A 20,387-nucleotide genomic window follows, 5' to 3' on the forward strand; every position below is an offset into this window, starting at 1 on the left:
TGCAAATAAAGATTATACCATGCAATGTTATGTTATAAACAAGAACTAACTTGCATGAGCATACATTTAGTAATATACAAATGTACTCATAAAGATTTTAAAATGTCATACCAGAATATTTTTAGAGTTTTATAACTCTGTGAGCATGTAAGTAGCCTGTGCTATGCATGTAACATAGACCACGTCAAATTGTAATTATCACAAACATGTTTGAAAAAAGCATTCAATTGTTGCAGTGAACCATTCATAACTGACATACCCGTTAGCTTATAAAACAGATATACGATTTGAATAAAACAGTAGTTATTATTTTGCTTTCAACTCTCTACATCTTAAATTGTCAATTTTCTCTTTTCCTTACAATTTTTACATATCATATCTATTTTTACCTAATTTAATTTTAAAATAATTATAACTTGCTCATTATAAAATCAAAATCATTCAAAAAAATATGTGTGTTATCTCCATTATACTAATTAACAATGGAACCTCTTATGTGTATCTTAACTTTAAAATCGTTTAGTGTCAAATTGAGAGGCTATCCACACCTGTCTATTTACTGGTTTTCTTAAATGTTAAACGCAATGATCGAGGTCATTTGGTGTCAATATAAAACAATATAGTATATACATGTATATTCTACAAGTATAAACACGTATCTAATCTTTTCTTTCAGCTTTTAGTGAACTAAATATACAGGGTCCAGTATTTTTGGTAATTATCTAGAAATATCTCTCCGATATTTTTCATCGGTTTTTCTCAGATCAAAGGCGACTTGTTGCACGATTGGACGTCTTTTCGGGTCGTTACTCCAGCATTGTTGAACCAAATTGATCAGTTCAAGCATCATTACATGTTCCTTATCACATTTTGGCCTCTCCCCACGCTTTACTGCATCGATAAATTGGGCAACACCGAAACCAGCAAAATCTGCATCTGAATAAGACCGAGTACCATACCAAAGTTCCCATATAAGAATACCCAAACTGTACACATCTGAGCTGAAACTATACACGTTTTCCTCCAGAAGTTCTGGTGCCATGTGCGACAAAGTACCAGCTGATGTCCCAGAAACGACAGCTTCTGCTCTGGCAAATCCCAAGTCGCTCAGTTTTCCAACACCATTTATTACCTTTAATGAAAGACGTAAAATGACGCCATACAAAAAAAATTGCATGTAACTGCTTTTAGTCATTCCTGGTCACAACGAATTTGTTATTTAAACCAGCACTTTGCTACAATGTAAAACATAGGGGGTGGGGGTGTAGAAATTAAATTTACTTTTGAATTAGTAATAAATTCATAAGTATATTAATATGTCTTACCAAAACATTAGAGAGTTTCAAATCCCTGTGTAAGTACCCTGTACTATGCATGTAGCTTAGACCCTCACATATCGATGAGCACATATTGAAGAAAAACTCATGCGTTTCTCCCCGTCGCAATGTTTTGGAAAATGACCTTCAATAAATATAAGGAAATACCATTACCGTATCAATATCTGTTAAAATTATGAAGAAATAAACACTTCTCATGTACGTAATCATATACAAACGTTATAGTTCATGCTTAATCTTGTACTATGTATGTTATTTAATTACAAACATACTTACCCGCACTGCTTGTCCTTCGTTCCAAAAACCAAAGACTCTAAACTCTGATCACATAGCTCCTGCACGAGCATCAGCCGATCATCATATAGGGGTAAACCAATTTCATTTCCAGATAGGCTAATTCGACCTTGACATCGTTCACGTTCAGCAAAGATCACGCCGTAAAAATCAACTATATTTTTGTGCCTTAACTTCCTGTGTTTAAAAAAATTTGACATTACATTTATAACAATTTGAAAATGTTTTAGATAATTATTATATAATAATCAATTGTGCTTTGATTGACTATATTACTACTCCTTTTTAATGATAAGTCGCTGGGTATCATTAAAAACTACATTAAAATATGTTAATCTATGTTCAATAAAACATAATTAATGAGCTTCTAAACGAGGTTAACACACAATTGTATCAGAAAGTCTTACATTTCTCACGGCCCCGTCCGACAACTACCTGCACATGCGCAGAACGTAAAGTCTTACGTTTCTCACGGGTCTGACAAAATTCACGCCACAACGGTAACTTTGAGACAAAACATGTACATGTATACATACATAGACAGACGATATAATAAAAAATGTGCTGGAATGCGTGCCTGATGGCTTACTGTTTTAATGATGCACGAGCAAAACCATGCATCATATTACATATTAAACTATAGTCACCTATGTTATTAATATTAAATATTTATACCTTGAACAATCAACCTCACATAGCTGTAAGTACATGTCATGACCTTTTAAGATTTTTAGAGCGACTTCTTTTTCACTTTCGTCACTCTGTTTCCATGTAGCCCGATATACATCAGAAAAACTCCCCCCTCCAATTTGTCTGTACCGTAGAATCTTTGATATATCAATGACATCATCAGCTAAATATCTCAAATCAAAGAAGAGCAGTGATTTGACAATGGACTTTACTTTAAATTTCTTTGGTTGAAATTGATAAACAATTTGGTCAGCACTTCTTTTATCGTTCAGAATGCTGAGCATTTGAGCTCTATCGGCTTCAATTTGTTTCGGTAAAAAAGTGGAAAACAAATAGTTAATTCGCTCTATCATACTCTTTAGGTATAATCCTTCAATCAGATTAGATATATTTTCCTTTTTATGTAAGTCTTCAAGTACAATATGTGTCCATTTCTTCATAAATATTGCCTTATTCTTTCGGTATTCTTTTCTTTCGAAAGCCCTTTTTATACGGTATCCTAAGCCAATAGGTACAAATATGGCAAGTGCAGCAAGTCCAACAGGGACCCATATTGGAGCAGTTGCTACTAAAATCGCAATATCGCTGCCCTCTAATTCGTCACTCTCGGTTGATTCACTGCGCCTGCCGCCACCTGAAAGACGTTAATAATATATGTCATTGTTTTTTCAGGATGCATAAAGCGTTTATAAATGCGACTTAGATAATCATGCTCCCTTTAAAAATCTGATTTCAGATGGACCCCGTATAGCTCTTAAAAATGGAAGTTTTACATCTCTGTTTTAGGCGTATTCTCAGCTATTGAGGAGTGAGTATGGAATAGAATGAAACTTAAACTTTTATCTTCAATAAAATCAAACCATTTCCTATACATTAAATAAACTGAAAAGAAATCGGAAAAATGCTACTGGGTATGAAAACCAATCAGGCTATAGGTTACAAGAATGATTTTAAGAAAACAAAAGTACCTACTAGTCTTTTTACCGGCATAACAAAATGAAATATAGATTGTACCTATTTACAATGCCTTACCTAGAACAAGTCCGCCTCCGTCTGAGAGAGAACCGCCTTTCAGGATTTCGCTTACTTCTTTACATTTTTGTGATATTACTAAGCACTTTTTATTAAACAAGTCAGTAAGCTGCTTGGTTGTTCTTTCCACAATCCGTGTGTCATTCTCCCAAGTTTGAATAACATTCAGTAATCTTGTCTGTATCATATCTTCCGCTTGGAATCGTGTAACATCAAGATCGTTAACAGTTATGTCGGGCGACTCTTCTTCAGTCCACGTGTCAAGATAAGAAATGACGTCATCCTTTTGGAGATGAATATAGAGTTGTTGTGTCACAATATGACATTCCTTACGTGCTATATCAATAAGCAGTTGTCTTATCTGTTCCATGAAAGATAAAGAAAAAAGTCTAAAACTTTCCATTTTATTTTCGTAGCAGCTTTACACAATTGTACATATTTTTCATAGAATACCGTATTGCGATTAATGATTTCGTCACTGGAATTAACAGACGTACACTATAAGTCCTTATAAGATCAAGATGAACCCGTTCAAACAAACTGAGCCTGCAACAGTTTCAATTTTGTGGATTTGTGCGTTTTGTAACGTTTCAGATAAAATAATCCTATATAAGTCGTTTTCCGCGACTTAAGAGTTATGTTTGTCTAAAATAGAATCTGATTAAGTGTGCTTTTCCTACGGCGTACAATGCATGAATCGAACAAATATATTTCATCGAAGAAAGCAGTTATTAAATTGGAATCAACTAGTAGATATAAATGGTTTATATCTGACCAGTATAAGCATGCCATTACATACAAAAATCAAGAAATGTACCTTTTCAGAATCTAATTCTAGCTTGATAAGCCTGAACTTCACCAGTTCTTGGAATGAGTTTTTTTCTTCTGAAGATTTTTTAGCATTATTTATCCGTGATACAATGTATACTTCAATCTTTGTTACAAGTACGCTTAGCCATCTGTAAAATAACAGAAAGAGAAGTTTTCATATTCATTTTTCACACTTTTCTTCTTGTCAATTTTTATTATCTATAGCACTATCTTCATGTTAACTCATTGCCTTATATTTAAAAGCATTATACATATCGACCCGTTTATCTATTGAAGTTTTAAATTCTCAATAAGCCTTGGTTAAGAGGCGAAAAGAAACATGAACATGACTATATTAAATTAACAGTGATTAGCAGCCTTTAAAATTCCCCGTTATTCCTTTGGAATTATAAATCTATAATGTATTGTTGACTTTAAGCCCACCTGTAATGTCTCTTTATATTGGCGACCAAACTGTCTTGGACGAATTGACTAAGTCCTTTCAGTAAATGCTGATACATTTCAGTATTTCCCATACCGCTCCTCTTGTATTTAACAGCCTATGATATACATATATAAAAGACAAAGTCTCCCACACAATCAGATTTATTGCTGCTGTATAAATGTAAATATGGTAAACGTATTATCTGTGTTTCATTTTTAAAAAAAGCAATATTTATTTCAATTCTAAAATATCTAGGATCAAACAAGTTTATTTGAAAACAATATAATTTTATAATACCTCTGTGACACTCATTCTAAATATATGTTTCTCAGTTAGTCCAGGAATTGTCATTTTAAGTTTTCGCACTGTGTCTTGCCACGTTTTCTCAGTTTCTCCACGCTTTACCACAACATCCCATTTATTGCATACAAACATCATATTTTTTGGATCAAAACTAGAAAGTTCTGTTTCTGTGACAAGTTTATGTTGTTCCGAAATAATTTGTAATATCTGCAAATAAGGAAACTGTAAATAGAACCCTGTATACGAGTATAACAAAAATACAATTAAGACGATTTTTTATATAAAAGAATAATAAATTAATTGTTAATGCAAAATGAACAAATTCAATATTTTATTAACTTTTGTCCGATCTTAAAACTTAAATTAACTTAATTATGCGATTATAAACAAAAATACAAAACTGCAGAGTTGGCATTGAGATCATTAAACATATATCGTCCAACAACAACAATTCATGGTTTATATCTTCAATATCTATTTTACGCGTTCCGGAAAATTTTAATAATTAATCAATACATAACAAATATGACGTCAAATCAATAACGTAAATTTATGTGCTGGCAATTACGTTTCACTAAGGTTTCACGAATATTATTGTTTTTATGATAAACTTGCGTAGGTTTCTATATTACTGAAACTATCATGTTGCGTAGATTTTAATTGCCATCATGGCATAAATGGTAGATAATTAATGTGTGGTTCAGAATAATGTTTAATCATTCTTGCTTAAGTCAACTACTTCAGTTTGTTTCATTGCTTACTGGATCCAGATGTTTATACTCACAGCAGGTTTTAATCTCTCTGTGGTGGCTACAAAATGTTTTCTATTCTGCATTTCAGTTTAATTGCATGGTATGGTCCCTTGAAATGATTGACCCCAACAATTTTAGTAATAACGATTGAGTTCTGATTTAATCAGTGCTATGGGCGTGAGACTTCATTAAACTGAGGCTGAAATTTGCACTTACATATTTTTGTGTCAATGTCGAACTCTTTTAGAGATTATTAGATCATTAGAATTTAGAAAATACAAAATGTTTACTAAACAATTCATAATTTATACGTTACACTAGCAGAAGCACCATAATTATCTAATTTTTATAAATTGTATTAAATTATGATGAGGCAACATTTTATTGCAAGTTGAAGCATGTTCTAACATTTTCAGTTTTTGTAATAATTCTGGTAATTTATTCATATGATTATAAACAAATATTCTCTGATATACAGTATCTTCCTGGATTCCTCCAGCATTTGCACTGTTTACAATATATATAAAAGCAACAGCTTTTGGGAGGTATTTAACTAGCTTCTCTGTCATTTCTTCACTTTCTCCTACACCAGGCGAATCAACAATTGTCACATTTTCCTGTGTGAAAATAAAATAGTTTACTAGGAATGCAAAAGACATATGAGCTTAAGATCAAAGGAATACAAGTGAGACCAAATTTAAACGTTGCCGATCCAGTGAAATCAGATATTGTAGTGATATAACATATACACAAAACCTTTCAAGAAGTAAATATGAGCAGACGTAAAGTTCATCATGATGAAGATATTTATATATTATCAAGCGTGTTCATTAGGTAATGGTTATAGAAATTATTGTGGCATTTTAAATAACGCAAGTTTAAAGAAAACAAATAAGAACAGTGAGTGTTTTCCATTTTAAGAATTGTGTTCTTATTAAACAAGTAGATAAATAGGTTGATAAAACAGTCGTCATGTATGAACACAGAAAAGTTATGCACTTGTTATCCCATAACCTTGGATAATTTTTTACAGTTTCAAAATATATAAATGAATAAATTTGTACAGATCAAAATATAAAAATGTAATAGAATATAAATAACCTAAATATAAATAATTTTGGATAAGTTTTGTAAAGGAATAAACTTTGACAATATTTTCAAACTCGGCATAAAACACAAGAAGTTACACTTAAAAGCCATCACATGTCACAAAAAGAACTTACATTTAATAAAGGTACAGGCCAGTAGATGTCAACATGGTTGATTTTGTTTGAGGACACATAATTTGATCGACCGACGAATCTAGACAGTTTCTCTACAAGTTCTTTTTCTGCTTCCGATCCTTCACCAAGTATATCAAATGTTTCACTTTCTCCATTTTCCATAAGTACGCTAAATTGTTTGAAATTTCTATTGTGTATTTGACAGATTGCTGAAGTGTTGGAAAGGAGGGAGCATGGCAAAACATCGGCTCCTATCAGAAGATTTAGAAAACTGCTCTTCCCTGCACCAGTTTCACCTTTAGAAAGAAAAGAGTTACATTTGTATACCGATTGATTCATTCATTGCATTCATCTATTTTCATCCATTGTCGGCAAACTACCGCATAATAAAATTAAGACACAAAAACAGCAAACAGCATACAATTACATGTATATAAAATTACATAATCATGTGTCCAATTTTCGCCTGTGAAACTGCATTTAAAGAAATAATATGAAGAGAGAGAGAGAAAAACCTAGAAAAAATATTTAAAAACGTCGAGTCAGTCTATAGTAATTGATGAACAAACAGAACAATCTGCTTAAATAAGGAGAATTATTGAAGGTTAATGCACCTCTTTGTGCATAACTATCTTCAGAAAATAAACGAACCCGCAGGGCGCTATTCTTTGCTTTGCAATGTCATTTGACAGTTCTTTCTAGATAATGAAACAAACGGGGTCATGAATATCAATAAAAATTGCAACAATGATGTGTATATATGTTTGTAGTCTATGCTTCATCAGGGTCCATCCGCCCGGTAAGGCACAAAATGCAGCTTTTGCTGTCGAGTACGGACCCCGGACATGTCACCAGTCATGCCCTTAAAAAGTTAATTTTGAAGCACAAAGTGGTGATAATTTATCTCCATGCAATCTCCACGAATTAGCCAAAAATATTAATTTTGAGCCGAAAGTAGTTCACTGTACGGCGGTCATTGAGAACCTATGTCGTGCCGCCTTAAACGAAACTCCGAGCGAACTTGCCGTCTGACACGTAGCATTGGTTCTTCAATCATCTGCCGATGTCCTGTGTCTTCTCAACGATGAACACGTACCGAGGAGAAGACAGAAGATAAAACAACGGCGCGTTAGCGCGTGCGTGCTTTTACCCGTCAATTCGCGCTTTCTTTTCCGTAAATGTATACCTGTGAGCGCAGTTTTTATGCAAGAATAGTGAATTACATATTTATTTTTAATGTTACGTACCTGCAACAATAATGGCATTCTCTGAGTAATTTAAGTCATTAATGTTTCCGTCTAGACGAGCATCTATATCAGTGTAAATATTGTTGATATAATCTCTTAGTTCGTCCCCTAAACTGTCTCTGGCAAACACTTTAATTTCTTCATATACTCTACGCAAATCATGTTTCATAGCGCCATCCTCACTGATAGCGTCAGACATCAACGATGAACACGTACCGAGGAGAAGACAGAAGATGAAACAACGGCGCGTTAGCGCGTGCGTGCTTTTACCCGTCAATTCGCGCTTTCTTTTCCGTAAATGTATACCTGTGAGCGCAGTTTTTATGCAAGAATAGTGAATTACATATCAATTTTTAATGTTACGTACCTGCAACAATTATGGCATTCTCTGAGTAATTTAAGTCATTAATGTTTCCGTCTAGACGAGCATCTATATCAGTGTAAATATTGTTGATATAATCTCTAAGTTCGTCCCCTGCACTGTCTCTGGCAAACACTTTAATTTCTTCATATACTCTACGCAAATCATGTTTCATGGTACCATCCTCACTGATAGCGTCAGATATCAACTCCTCGCTCTTAATGTAACAAGAAGTATCAAATCAGCTACTAGTATTAGTTAAACAGAAACTTTTTTTCTGTTTAAAATTATATTATAATATTTATAATGTTCCAGGGCGATACTTCGTTAACTGTATATTCACATCCTAATCAAATAAATTGTCTGTTGCCTTAGATTAAACATAATTTGTGAAAAGGCTGTTACACACGTATGGCTGGTACAAAATGTTTGTTATTAGAGTTACTATTTTAAACACCATATAACTGTTACTTTTCAATAAAAATTGTATTCATTCAAAACATTTGCATCTCGGTATCTACCCGTTTATCTTTCTACAGATAATATTAAAAGTATCATTCCATTTCAAATTAGTTATATTTATAGAATTCAATCCCTGATATTAAACTTTATGAAAAATAATGTCTTAACTGACCAACATGGACACGAAAATGAACAGGAAAATTCCAAAGATGGGGGATATCTTAATCCTAATAACATAAATTTGCATATGTAAATAATGGGTTTATTGGACTAATTAAAACATGAACTCCAAACTCTACATTAATTTGAAACTGTGATACATTATGATGACTTTTGCACTTTTTATAAAGTGATTATGAAAATGTTAAACTTCATTGTTGTTGTTGTTGTTTTTACTGCAATACGTTTTAAAAAAGAAAATATTACGAAACGAAACTTGAAAATTAATGGATTATGTAAGGTAATATGCATCTGATGTGACATTTGGTAATTTGAACATATTTCGACCTCTTTCATGAAAATGCCAAATGAAACCAAGTCTGCAATTTTCATTTTATTTCTGTTTTCGTACCTTAGACCTAAGACATCGTCCCTTTACAGATGTTTTTCTATACATTTCAAAAGATGTGTGTGATGTAAAGTTACTGTACACTAAACTTACATTTATATGTTTCTCTCTGGTGTTAGAGTCAGCATAAGCAACTGTTGCCTTTATCAGATCTAAAACCTCTCCATGTGTCTCTAAGAGTTCAAATGATATACCTCTTTTATCCAACCAGTCTGAAGCATCTTCTAAGCTTAATGCATCAACATCTTCTGGACGCAATTCCATTGCAATAACTTCTAGCTACTTCTGTTATATATTCGTCGTGTAAATCCTGAATATAATTAGATATTGCTTTCTTTACAGATATGTTTTAATCCGTCTTTGAAAATGTCAACTATTGAAATTTTTGAAAACTGGCTTCTAGCTGATTTGCTAAAATTAGAACTTGACAATTTGTACATCTTATCGAAATCCATAATATTATTCAAGTATATGCAAACAAAGCATAACACGATAATGTCATATTTCACGCTAAAAACCTCATCATGTTTCACATTCTTACTAAAGAATGTCGTACACATCTAGTTCTAAGATTTAATTATAGCAGACTATAGCTGACTCATTATACATAGAGACATTTAGCTATATTAGAGTAGAGGTATATACCAACTTATAAGAGTACATCACATCCCTTTTCCTTTACTAAGAAAATAAAATTTAATAATAAAATTGAAATTTTCGTCAAAATTAAATCACGTCTAAATATTAAGATTTTACAGTAAATCAATGTTAACTTTTTTTAATGTCCTGAATTGAACTTTAGCACAGTTGTCACAACTGCTTACTTCAAGATAATTTCTATGGAGGCTATTCGTTGACAGTAATCCAGCATTGTTGATATGAGTTGAACAGTTTGTTTACGGACAAAATACAATTGTAGTCTTTTTATGTAAACTCCAATGATGCATTCTTGGATTGAGCTTGCCGATTTAACATTGTAAACATGTATTTCAACAAAACCACAAAACATTAATTTTATTATTTTTTCTGATAGTAGCCATACCAATTCTTCATAATAACATGCGGAATACTCATTTTTCGTGTATACGCCGACAAAACAGAAGTTACTTTCTTAGTTTTATATTGTTGAACCATCATGATTCGGATCAGCATTATCCAGCTTTATACGTTTTTCAATAGGAGATAAAATAAGCTCCGCCCATTTTCCAGCACACTACATCATCGTAATTAAACGTATTTATCCGCTCATTTTCGGTATTTACCGTCAGCGACAAGCCCGGCGTAGTTTCCGTTTACCACATGTTTTATGTGTTTTGTTATTCACCAAACATAATTCACTTGCACGACTGCCATTCTGCCTTTATTCAATCAACATCAGCGGACTTAAATGATTATAGGCATATAAGTTTTGAAAAGTTGAAGATACCACATTTCCTCGTAAAAGAAACTAAAAAAACAATAATAACAAGAGGGCCATGATGGCCCTGAATTCGTTCACCTGTATATAGGGCCTTGGGGCGGGGCTAATTTTAACTCAGGGTCTTTTTTAACCAACTTGGTAGACACCCATTAGAAGATAATTCATGATAAATATCTAAGCTCTAGCTCTTTGGGTTTTTAAAAGGAGACTTTTTAAGATTTTACTTTAGACAAATAAAGAAAGTCAGACCCAAGGACGGGCCAATTTTGACCCTGGGGCTTTTATTTGAACATATTGGGTAGACACTCACTAAAAGATGTTTCATGCTTAATTTCTAAGTTTTAGCTTTATGGGTAATTAAATAAAAGATGATTTTTTAAAGTTTTTACGATAGACATATAAGGAAGAGCAATAAAAAATTCAATAGAAGATGTTTCATGCCAAATATTTAAGCTCTAGCTCTTTCAGTTTTTTTACATATAAAGGAAAAGCAATGACTCCCTGGGACGGGGCCAATTTTGACGCCAGGGCTTTTATAAGAACAAACTTGAAAGACATTCACTAGAAGATGTTTCATGCCAAATATCTAAGCTCTACATCTTTGGGATTTTTAAAAGAAGATATTTTAAGTTTTTCTTTCGGTTGCCATGGCAACCAGAGTTCTGCATGGAATTAAATTCTTTGAACAATTTTTAAACGTGACCACCAAAGGACTATTCTTGTGAAGTTTGGATGAAATTGTCTTATAGGTTTATGAGGAGATGTCGTTTAAAATAAAAGTTTACGGACAACTGACGGACGGACGACGGACGGACGCCCGCCGAAAAGTGATCACAAAAGCTCACCATGTCACTTTGTGACAGATGAGCTAACAACTCACCAGTAAATTTAAATATTTTCAAGGAAGTAAAAACTATTGATTAGGTCATTTTCAAGTCAACATGTGATAGAGACTTTTACGACTAAATACTATTTCCTAGTAGTAGCATTTACTATTACATAAGTAACCTTAATTCTAGCGTGTGATTTGACAAGAAAAAACTTTTTACAATAGTATGTATGTACCCTTTCGTACATAACTTTTTATTTTTACTATACTGTATAGATATATTTTCCAATTTTTACCATTTTTTTGATGATAATATTTAAATGAGTCCAAATGTATGTATGTTTATTATCAATTTATGTATACCTTGTTTATTTTATCTCTAGGTAAGCCATCACTTACAAAACTTAATAAATATTCTGTGTAGTATGTCATGTACTTAGAAATAGTTCTCTGCTTTTGATCAGATAGAAAGGAAGTCTAGGTAACAGCTATTGATAGTATGCATACACAGATTTTAGAGTTGTTATTGATTCAGTACAATGCATAAAAGAAGACCTTAACCTCCGTCAGCTTACAAATATTCAATAATAAATGGCTTAATCACATCCTATGACTCAAAATACCTCCCAATGGAGGTAAACAGAGATACTAGGATACACTGAATATTTATTTCAACATTAAAATAGGACAATTTCACAAGTTTTGGTTATACAACGGAATTATCGATAGTTAGATAGTTCTTTAGATAGTTCCGTGGTTATACACTTGGTCAAGAATTTGGGGTTTTCTACAACCCAATATAGCCCTATAAAGAAAAAAGCACAGATTTACTGTTCATTTCTCTTTATTCGTGTTGCCAAAAATGACTTCCATGTATCGAATTCTATTACTGTTTGCTGAATGTCAAAAACAAGGGGAAGGGTACTACTGTTATTACGTATGAAGGTACACATACCTGATTTGTGTCCTAATATATATGGGAAACATTCCCTTATGTAAATTTACCAACTTAAGTTTTTGCATATTATTTTGCTTATTATCAGTATAAACGTTGTTACATTATTACATAATATCTTTACCAATTTTGCATTACTTGAATATCCTGTTTAACAAAATCAGAGGATATTCAAAGTCAACTTTAATGCAGTTGATGTATGTGAAATTTATAACAGTCTTATATAATTTGAAATATTTTTGTACCAGCAAGAGTTACCTCTCTTTATATTCTTCTTTCGTGAAAATTGGCTCCGCCTATTAATTTTCATCTATTTCCGTGATAATTTCATATATGGAAGTTGCAAAATCGTTAACAAATGTTAATCGCGTTAGAATGTAAAATTTATCTAAGTTGCATGTTTACAGCTTCCATTTTATCAAATCGAGATAATATAAATGCTTAATACCAGTGCAGTATGTAACTCTCGGATCGACAATTAGATTTTTACTAATCTGTTTAGTAGAACCGAAGTATGCATTGTCAAGTTTCAAAGGCTGGATTTTTGGCAACGAATAGCCTCCATAAATTTCCACTGACGGTGTAAATATAATTATATCTGAGATAAAGTGTTTTGCAAGGCGACCAAGCAATAAATCTTGTCAATTAAAAACTCGTATTCCAAGGTGTATCAGTTATTTATTTCTAGCATAACAGCGTATGTCCTGAAATAACACGCTTTAGAATAACAGAACAATTTCCATATAATCAAAAATGAATAATTAGATAATGTTTCAATTACATGAATAGTTTGCAAACAGAAATTTGTGTCTTTGAAGAATATTCCCGTCTAATAGAATTCTGGGAAACTGACCACTATAGAAAATAAACATTCACACAAAGAAATATAAAATTTTTAATTTGATTACACTAAAGCAACTAAATATTTAAATGCTTATTTAAATCCATCGAAGCGAATAATATTCCACACGTAATTTGCTTCACTTTTTCTTTCAATGATTAAAACTTTATATATTTTAACCATCTAAAACAACATACACACACCAATAGTACTAACAACATAATCTCGAAATCTAACTGGTGCTATTACTTCTCTGCCTGATCTTGTCGATTGTGTTGTGTTTCCTGGCTCAACGGACAGTTGTGCTGAGTTATCCGGCAAAGTTTGTTCGGATGTCGTTGTAGGTTTTATGTTGTTTTCTGATCTTGGTGGACTATTAAGCGATATAATATGATACATACAGATATAAGATAGGAATGTCTTTTCCTTTCAAATATATCTATTCCAATTTTACTCCACGGTCTGTCAGGAATTTCATGTGAAATGAGTGGTTCTTTTGAATTCGCTGACTGATTTTTCGCGCATATGTCGCATGAGCTTATTTTGTCCTCAATTTCCACACCCATATTTGATTCAATGTAGTGATTTTTCTTCCGGCTTCATTTCTTTAGCTTGTGTTCTTGTTAGTTCAAGTGTTCTCGCAATACTTAAGCATTCATCTAGTTTCAAATCTGAGCCCATTTCGATCAATTTTTCACGAATTTTGTGTGATTTTACACCAAACACAATGTGATCTCTGATTGTTTCTTTGTATCTGTCCTCTGGATAAGCACAATCACGTATCAGTAGCTTCAAATCAGTCACAAATTGTTCAAAAGTTTCATCTTGTAATTGAATTCTGATCGTTCAGCACGACATTATTGTTGTACTTTTGGTTATTTAGTTCCTTCTATTAGACTATTTTTTTTTGTTGGGTGGTTTTAGTATTCCTTGAATCACCCTTAGGATATGTGGCCAGCCTTTTAAATTTGTCTTTTAACGTATGTATTATCTGTGATATGCAGGCTTCATAACCTCTGATCTTCTTTAAAAATTCCATTTTATTAAGTTCCGCCCATTGCTTTCTCGTTTAGGGCACACGCATTTTTTAAATTGGGAACCACATGGCTCTTTTCATGGAATGGCAGTTACGTGTCACATTGAAGGTTCCATAATAACTGCCATATGAATACATCTGCGGATGTTTCAAAATTCCAAATTGTACCAGTTCCTGTTAAATGTTGAATTCTGCTTAAGCCGGTGTAAGAGTGCGTGGACGGTAGTTTGCACTTGACAGTACCTTCCGTGAACAAGCTAAATCAAACCGAGACTGCAACATTTTCAATTTTGCCGTGTTGGGCTTTCGTTATGGATTCTTATTTTCTCTATTTGATTGTAACAATTATCTAGAATATAACGCATTTGATTTATGCTCACAGTATTCCTAAAGTTTGTCAAAATGCACATTCAGTTTCTTTTGTCATCATTATTCAAATTCCATGTTGCATATATATCACGGCCCTTTTCTGCAACCCACAGCATTAAATAGTTGACTTTTTCTTCTTCATTCCTCTTATTGAGAGGTCCACCAAACATGAACACTCTGCATGAGTCACTCTGCATGAGTTTTGAACTTTTTATATTCAGTCTTCAAGTCTTGTGAGTCCCAGTTCATAGCAGAAGTTTTATCTTTACAATCATCCATCTTTTCACGATGAAAGATTATTTAGTATTTAAATAAAATCCCACTAATTGACATCATGTGACATTCTTAATAAAGAATAACCAAAAAAATATCTAGTTCTAAGATTTAATGATAGCAGACTATAACTGACTCATTACACATAGAGACATTCAGCTCAATTAGAGTAGAGGTATATACCAACTTATAAGAGAACATCACATCTTGTAACATGATGCATTAAAAATGCAGGTACGACACAGAGTTATCATTTGCAAACTATAATCATAACACCCATGTATTCAAAATATCTTCCGTGTTTAAATGAAAAATGTTTCGCTTGAGCGAAGAACTTTGTGTGTATTTGGGTGAGGTATTATAGCAAAATGACACCAATTTACCAGGATGTTTCATTTAAAAGTTTCTGATTTATTACATAAATACAAAAACATGCTATTAAAAATAGCATGCATGTATTTCATCACATTTAAGATGGCTTTTTTTCAAATTAGTATGCGTGCCTTATGGAATTAGTTAATTCATCATAATCTTATTTTATACATGAGAATAAGTTCACAGATGACCTTGATTATATGGTTAATATAGCAAACATTTAAAAGCAATTTGACAATTAAATGGGCCAATATGATTTACTTTCAATAAAATGTATATAGGGAGTTCTGTCTAAAACCATGACAAAATAGTGTAATACATTTAAAAAAACGATTAATATTTTCATATGAACGGTGATTTCTTTGTTACATGTAAATTTGTTTGTACATTATTATCTAGTTTTAAAATTTGACTAATAAAAGCGTTATTGTTTCAGTAAGCAGAATAAGAATGTTGTATATCTAATTTCAAATGACCCAACTTATGTTAGTGTGCTTTCTTAATACATGTCTATTCTATTTTGCTGAAATATGCATGAAGTTTTTTTATACGCAATTTGATTGCTTGGTATTATGTTTGTTTAAATTTATAGTTCTTGTATTTATATTGTTACTTACTTTATTTATAGTCGTTGGAAATGAATACGCCTTTCTAAGAAGATAAAATATTGCAAAGAACACTTATAAATATGATCAATGTTATGCTGTACACATACTGTAAGTGAATTTGTCAAGCCTGATCGTCGTCGATTGATTCACCTTTTGTTGTTTTTAGTGCTTTGCCTGTGTCATTATCGTTAATAAGTCCAGATGTACGTTACACCGTATATTGTAATATGCTATTCATATTATTCAAAAACTTTGATTATTTGTTTACTACACTATGACAATATTATTATCCGGAATACCTCGTTGATTACCCATAAATATACCGGAAGCGAAACTTAACCACGTGACTTTAAAAGCCATTATATATGCAACAGAGGTGTTTATTTAACATCCGGGTGGGGGAATACGGTTAATTTCTATAATATTATGTCTGAAACAGATCCCGAGATACAAGTACAATTTTAGAAGACCACTTAAAAGCCATTTAAAAAATTGAAATCTGAAATACTATCAAAAGCAGCTACGTAATTTGTATTTCGGTTTTAATTTTTTTAATGGAATAAATCTTTACTGCATTGTTTAACCAATAGTCAGCTTATGACGCACGAAATCATAAAAAGAAATAATGGTAAAGTTTTGAAAATATTATATTTCTTTCTTTAAGATATAACAGTTCAAAAAGACACAGGATTATCTCCCGTCGACCATTTTCATATCATCGAACATCAAAAGAGCTATTACGTCCCTTTAGGGCTTTGCTTTCTCATTTATAGCGCATTTACGTGTAAACGTAAGACCGTTTCTGTAATAATGCATCCGTTACATCTATCGATACGACGAAAAAGGTGAACGTTTCACATGATTAAAAACATAATACACACGTTCATATAACAAGAAATATGGCCATTTTAAATAATGATCTGCCAACCAACATTTTCTCAGAACATATATATTTCAGTAGTAGAAAAAGAGGTAGGAGTAGTAATCAAAGCACTGAATGTACTGATGGGGAGGCTATGAGAGAATGTTTCAGACTTATAGTTTCTTTTCTTTTTGCTTAAAATATGCTACCAAAATAAAAAGATATGCACATTGCGCTATTTATCCTTACTGTTGTGTTCAACCATTCATATATATGGTTAATGTGGTTGACTATTCATTTTGTTAATATTCCAGAACATTTAATTGAGGTCTACATTCGGACTTTTAATCATGCAAATTTTGAAAAACCTAAACTGTCAATAATAAATGACATACCAGCAAGTATGACGACTGTTCATTATCAGATAACAATAACATTTTACAACTGACGGTTCCTTATCAAAATATTCTAGGACTGTTTATCATAAATACTTTATGTCATTTTAATATTATTGGATGATAATAACAACTGCAAGTGATGCAACATTTTTATTGAACATAAAAATTATACACGTTTAGATGTACCATAATTGAGATCAATAAGATACTGTCTTGTGATGAGTATTAATATTCATGCTCTACGGACAGAAGGTTGTCTTCTCCAGAAGCAAATCTCGAATAAAATCACGTTTCAGAAAATTAATCCCATTTCATTACTGACGGCGTCGGATAATATTAAAGCTAAATATTTCTTGAAAAAATACATCTCTGCAAAGCTTATTCAAAACTGAATCAACCTAAGTGAAAATTGATCAGGAAGTTATATCTTCTTTTTTTACCGCCAACACTCAACCAACTTATGGTAGTTAATCGATAGATTCTACGTGTATTTTTAAACCTCACTAGCTTGAAATATATAAGTTGCGGAAAATCTGTTGTTAACAGGGTGTGCGGTTATTACGTAGGGTTTTCCCTGTTGACCATTTCCCGCAAATAGATGAGAACATCGAAGCCGTCAGTGCTATGAATGGTGTTATAAATGGCGTGTTTTGGAAGTTTTTGTTGAAACTTCTCCAAATACCTCCAGAGGCGTGCACGTCGCGGAGAAGGCACACGGAAGGTCATAGTCAAGTCATCATAAGTACCAGAGGTGATTGGTTGACCTGTCGTGACTTACTCTGGAGGTTTGGCGCTAATAGATGCCGTTTTTGTTGTCGTCAGTCAGAAAGTTGATGCCTTGACGGTATTGTCGTCTCCTTTACCACCAAAGAACGAAGAATGGGCTTCCAGGAAGAATCTGCTTGAAAAAGACGTCCCAGATGCTATAATCTCGGACATATGGTTATTCCGGCGCCGAGTATAAATAAACTTAAAACACACACACTTTTGTTGAAAACAAAACAACAACACATTTTCTGTAGTAATTTTTCAAGTGTTGTAAAATGAATAAGAAATTCCTCTTATGCCGCCCATTATTTTTAGAACACAACCATAAAATTTCTTTTTTTTTTATTTTTCAAATAAACATTAATCACTTCAGCGCGCGCAAATATCGGTTTCAAATTAAAGTTTCGTAAGATATGTTAATGACTTCCCGATGCTCGACTGTAAGTAATTTGTATATGTATGCGGTTTTTTTTTTTTTTTTTTTTTTTTTTGTTTTTGTTTTTTAATTAAAGCTTCTTATTCTTTAATATTTTTTTTGTATCTCATAATCTGTATTGAAAATTTGAATTTTATTACACATGGACTATCAAATTATGATATATGCCCTAGAATTGAATAAACTTTCTAATTACACAATACGGGGTCAAACTGATCTTTGCGTCTTTCTCTGAAATAATTATTTCCTTGTTAAAACATATTTGACCACATATTTCTGTCAATTAACTGTTCACTTTACTTCCGATTTTGTTGTACGGAAACACATGTTTCTATTTGTGTTTTCTAATCAATTCGAATCTATAATCAGTTTAATGGGATCACCACCGGGTAAACGACTACTAGGTACTTTGGTCATGTTTTTTACCACAAATATTTGAATGTTTCTATTGGGATTAAAATGAGCATAGTTAACTAAACAACTGTTTGTATAAATTCCTGACCTGTCTAATTCTAATTATGAGATTAGTGAATATATAAGACTTTCACTACAAAATATTCCTAAACAAAAGAGCACATGTTTAAATTTATTCCTATACAAATAAAAGATCAGAGTAGGGATCTGTCAATTGCCAAAGATAATTTTATGTTAAAAGTTTGATTAATGATTTATGTAAGATGAAAATATAAGTATTGCTTTTTTTATTTTGCTAATGTAAAATGTAATATTGTGCTGGAATTTTGTCGGAGGTCCTTAGGGGTTTTGTAGTTAAATAGTTTTTTTTCGGCGATAATGGTTAAAGAATATAATGTTTTCAAACTATATGTTCATCACCATCAGTGAATTTTTAGTTAAATGTATGCAAAATATTTACTAAACAGCTATATGATTAAGCGGTTTATGAGCGTTTTCCGCGTACAGCCTCCTGGGGTGTACAAATAAGTTAGTTTTCCTTAGTTATCACGCAAGCATGATCCATGTCTCTGATGTAAGCGACAGTTTACAATTATTTGTCTTTAAAAAATATTAAGGACTATTAATAGTTTATAACAACAAAAGAACATGCATGATATTGAGAATACGGTGTGGCAACGTTCTAGTTAATGACCCGTCATAAACAGTTGGTCGCTGCGTAGTAATTGGAAAATTGTTATCAAAAATAATAAAGAATATTTGCCACTGAATTAAAGCATTTACTTATAAATTTTCATTTATGCTTTTTGTTAAAAAAATATTGATAAAGTTATTATTTTGAAGGGTTTTCATACCAGAACTATTTATTACAGACGTACGTATGCCTAAACCTGATTACCGCGGCAGTATGACGTCACGGAGTAGTGATTTAAACAAAAATCAAGAATTTTTCAGAGAATTATTATCTTTACAAATTGCAGATATGAAATTAAAGAATGAAAATATTTTCATATTGTAAATGTCTGTGATGAGTGATGAGTCAGCTTAGAAAAAATCAAGGTACTATTTTTTTACCTGATTACCGCGGCAGTATGACGTCACGGAGTAGTGATTTAAACAAAAATCAAGAATTTTTCAGATAATTATTATCTTTACAAATTGCAGATATGAAATTAAAGAATGAAAATATTTTCATATTGTAAATGTCTGTGATGAGTGATGAGTCAGCTTAGAAAAAATCAAGGTACTATTTTTTGACCTGATTACCGCGGCAGTAAGA

General features: G+C 32.3%; 1 protein-coding gene across 1 annotated transcript in view; it reads right to left on the reverse strand.

The window, feature by feature from the left end:
* Positions 1-718: 718 nt before the first annotated feature.
* LOC132721443 (uncharacterized) overlaps positions 719-20,387 on the reverse strand; it is a 34,937-nt gene continuing 15,268 nt past the window's right edge. Inside the window, exons 3-13 of the mRNA XM_060705750.1 lie at positions 8,501-8,711; positions 6,887-7,182; positions 6,140-6,280; positions 4,906-5,118; positions 4,608-4,723; positions 4,171-4,312; positions 3,354-3,714; positions 2,307-2,955; positions 1,614-1,808; positions 1,326-1,461; positions 719-1,132 (exon numbers count right to left, since the gene is read on the reverse strand). Of these exons, the coding sequence (XP_060561733.1) occupies positions 719-1,132; positions 1,326-1,461; positions 1,614-1,808; positions 2,307-2,955; positions 3,354-3,714; positions 4,171-4,312; positions 4,608-4,723; positions 4,906-5,118; positions 6,140-6,280; positions 6,887-7,182; positions 8,501-8,711 (2,874 nt within the window). The remainder of the gene's footprint in view (positions 1,133-1,325; positions 1,462-1,613; positions 1,809-2,306; positions 2,956-3,353; positions 3,715-4,170; positions 4,313-4,607; positions 4,724-4,905; positions 5,119-6,139; positions 6,281-6,886; positions 7,183-8,500; positions 8,712-20,387) is intronic.

The sequence above is a fragment of the Ruditapes philippinarum genome, unplaced genomic scaffold, assembly GCF_026571515.1.
Source record: "Ruditapes philippinarum isolate M1 unplaced genomic scaffold, ASM2657151v2 ctg1766_1_1_1_1, whole genome shotgun sequence".
Taxonomy (NCBI): Eukaryota; Metazoa; Mollusca; class Bivalvia; order Venerida; family Veneridae; genus Ruditapes; species Ruditapes philippinarum.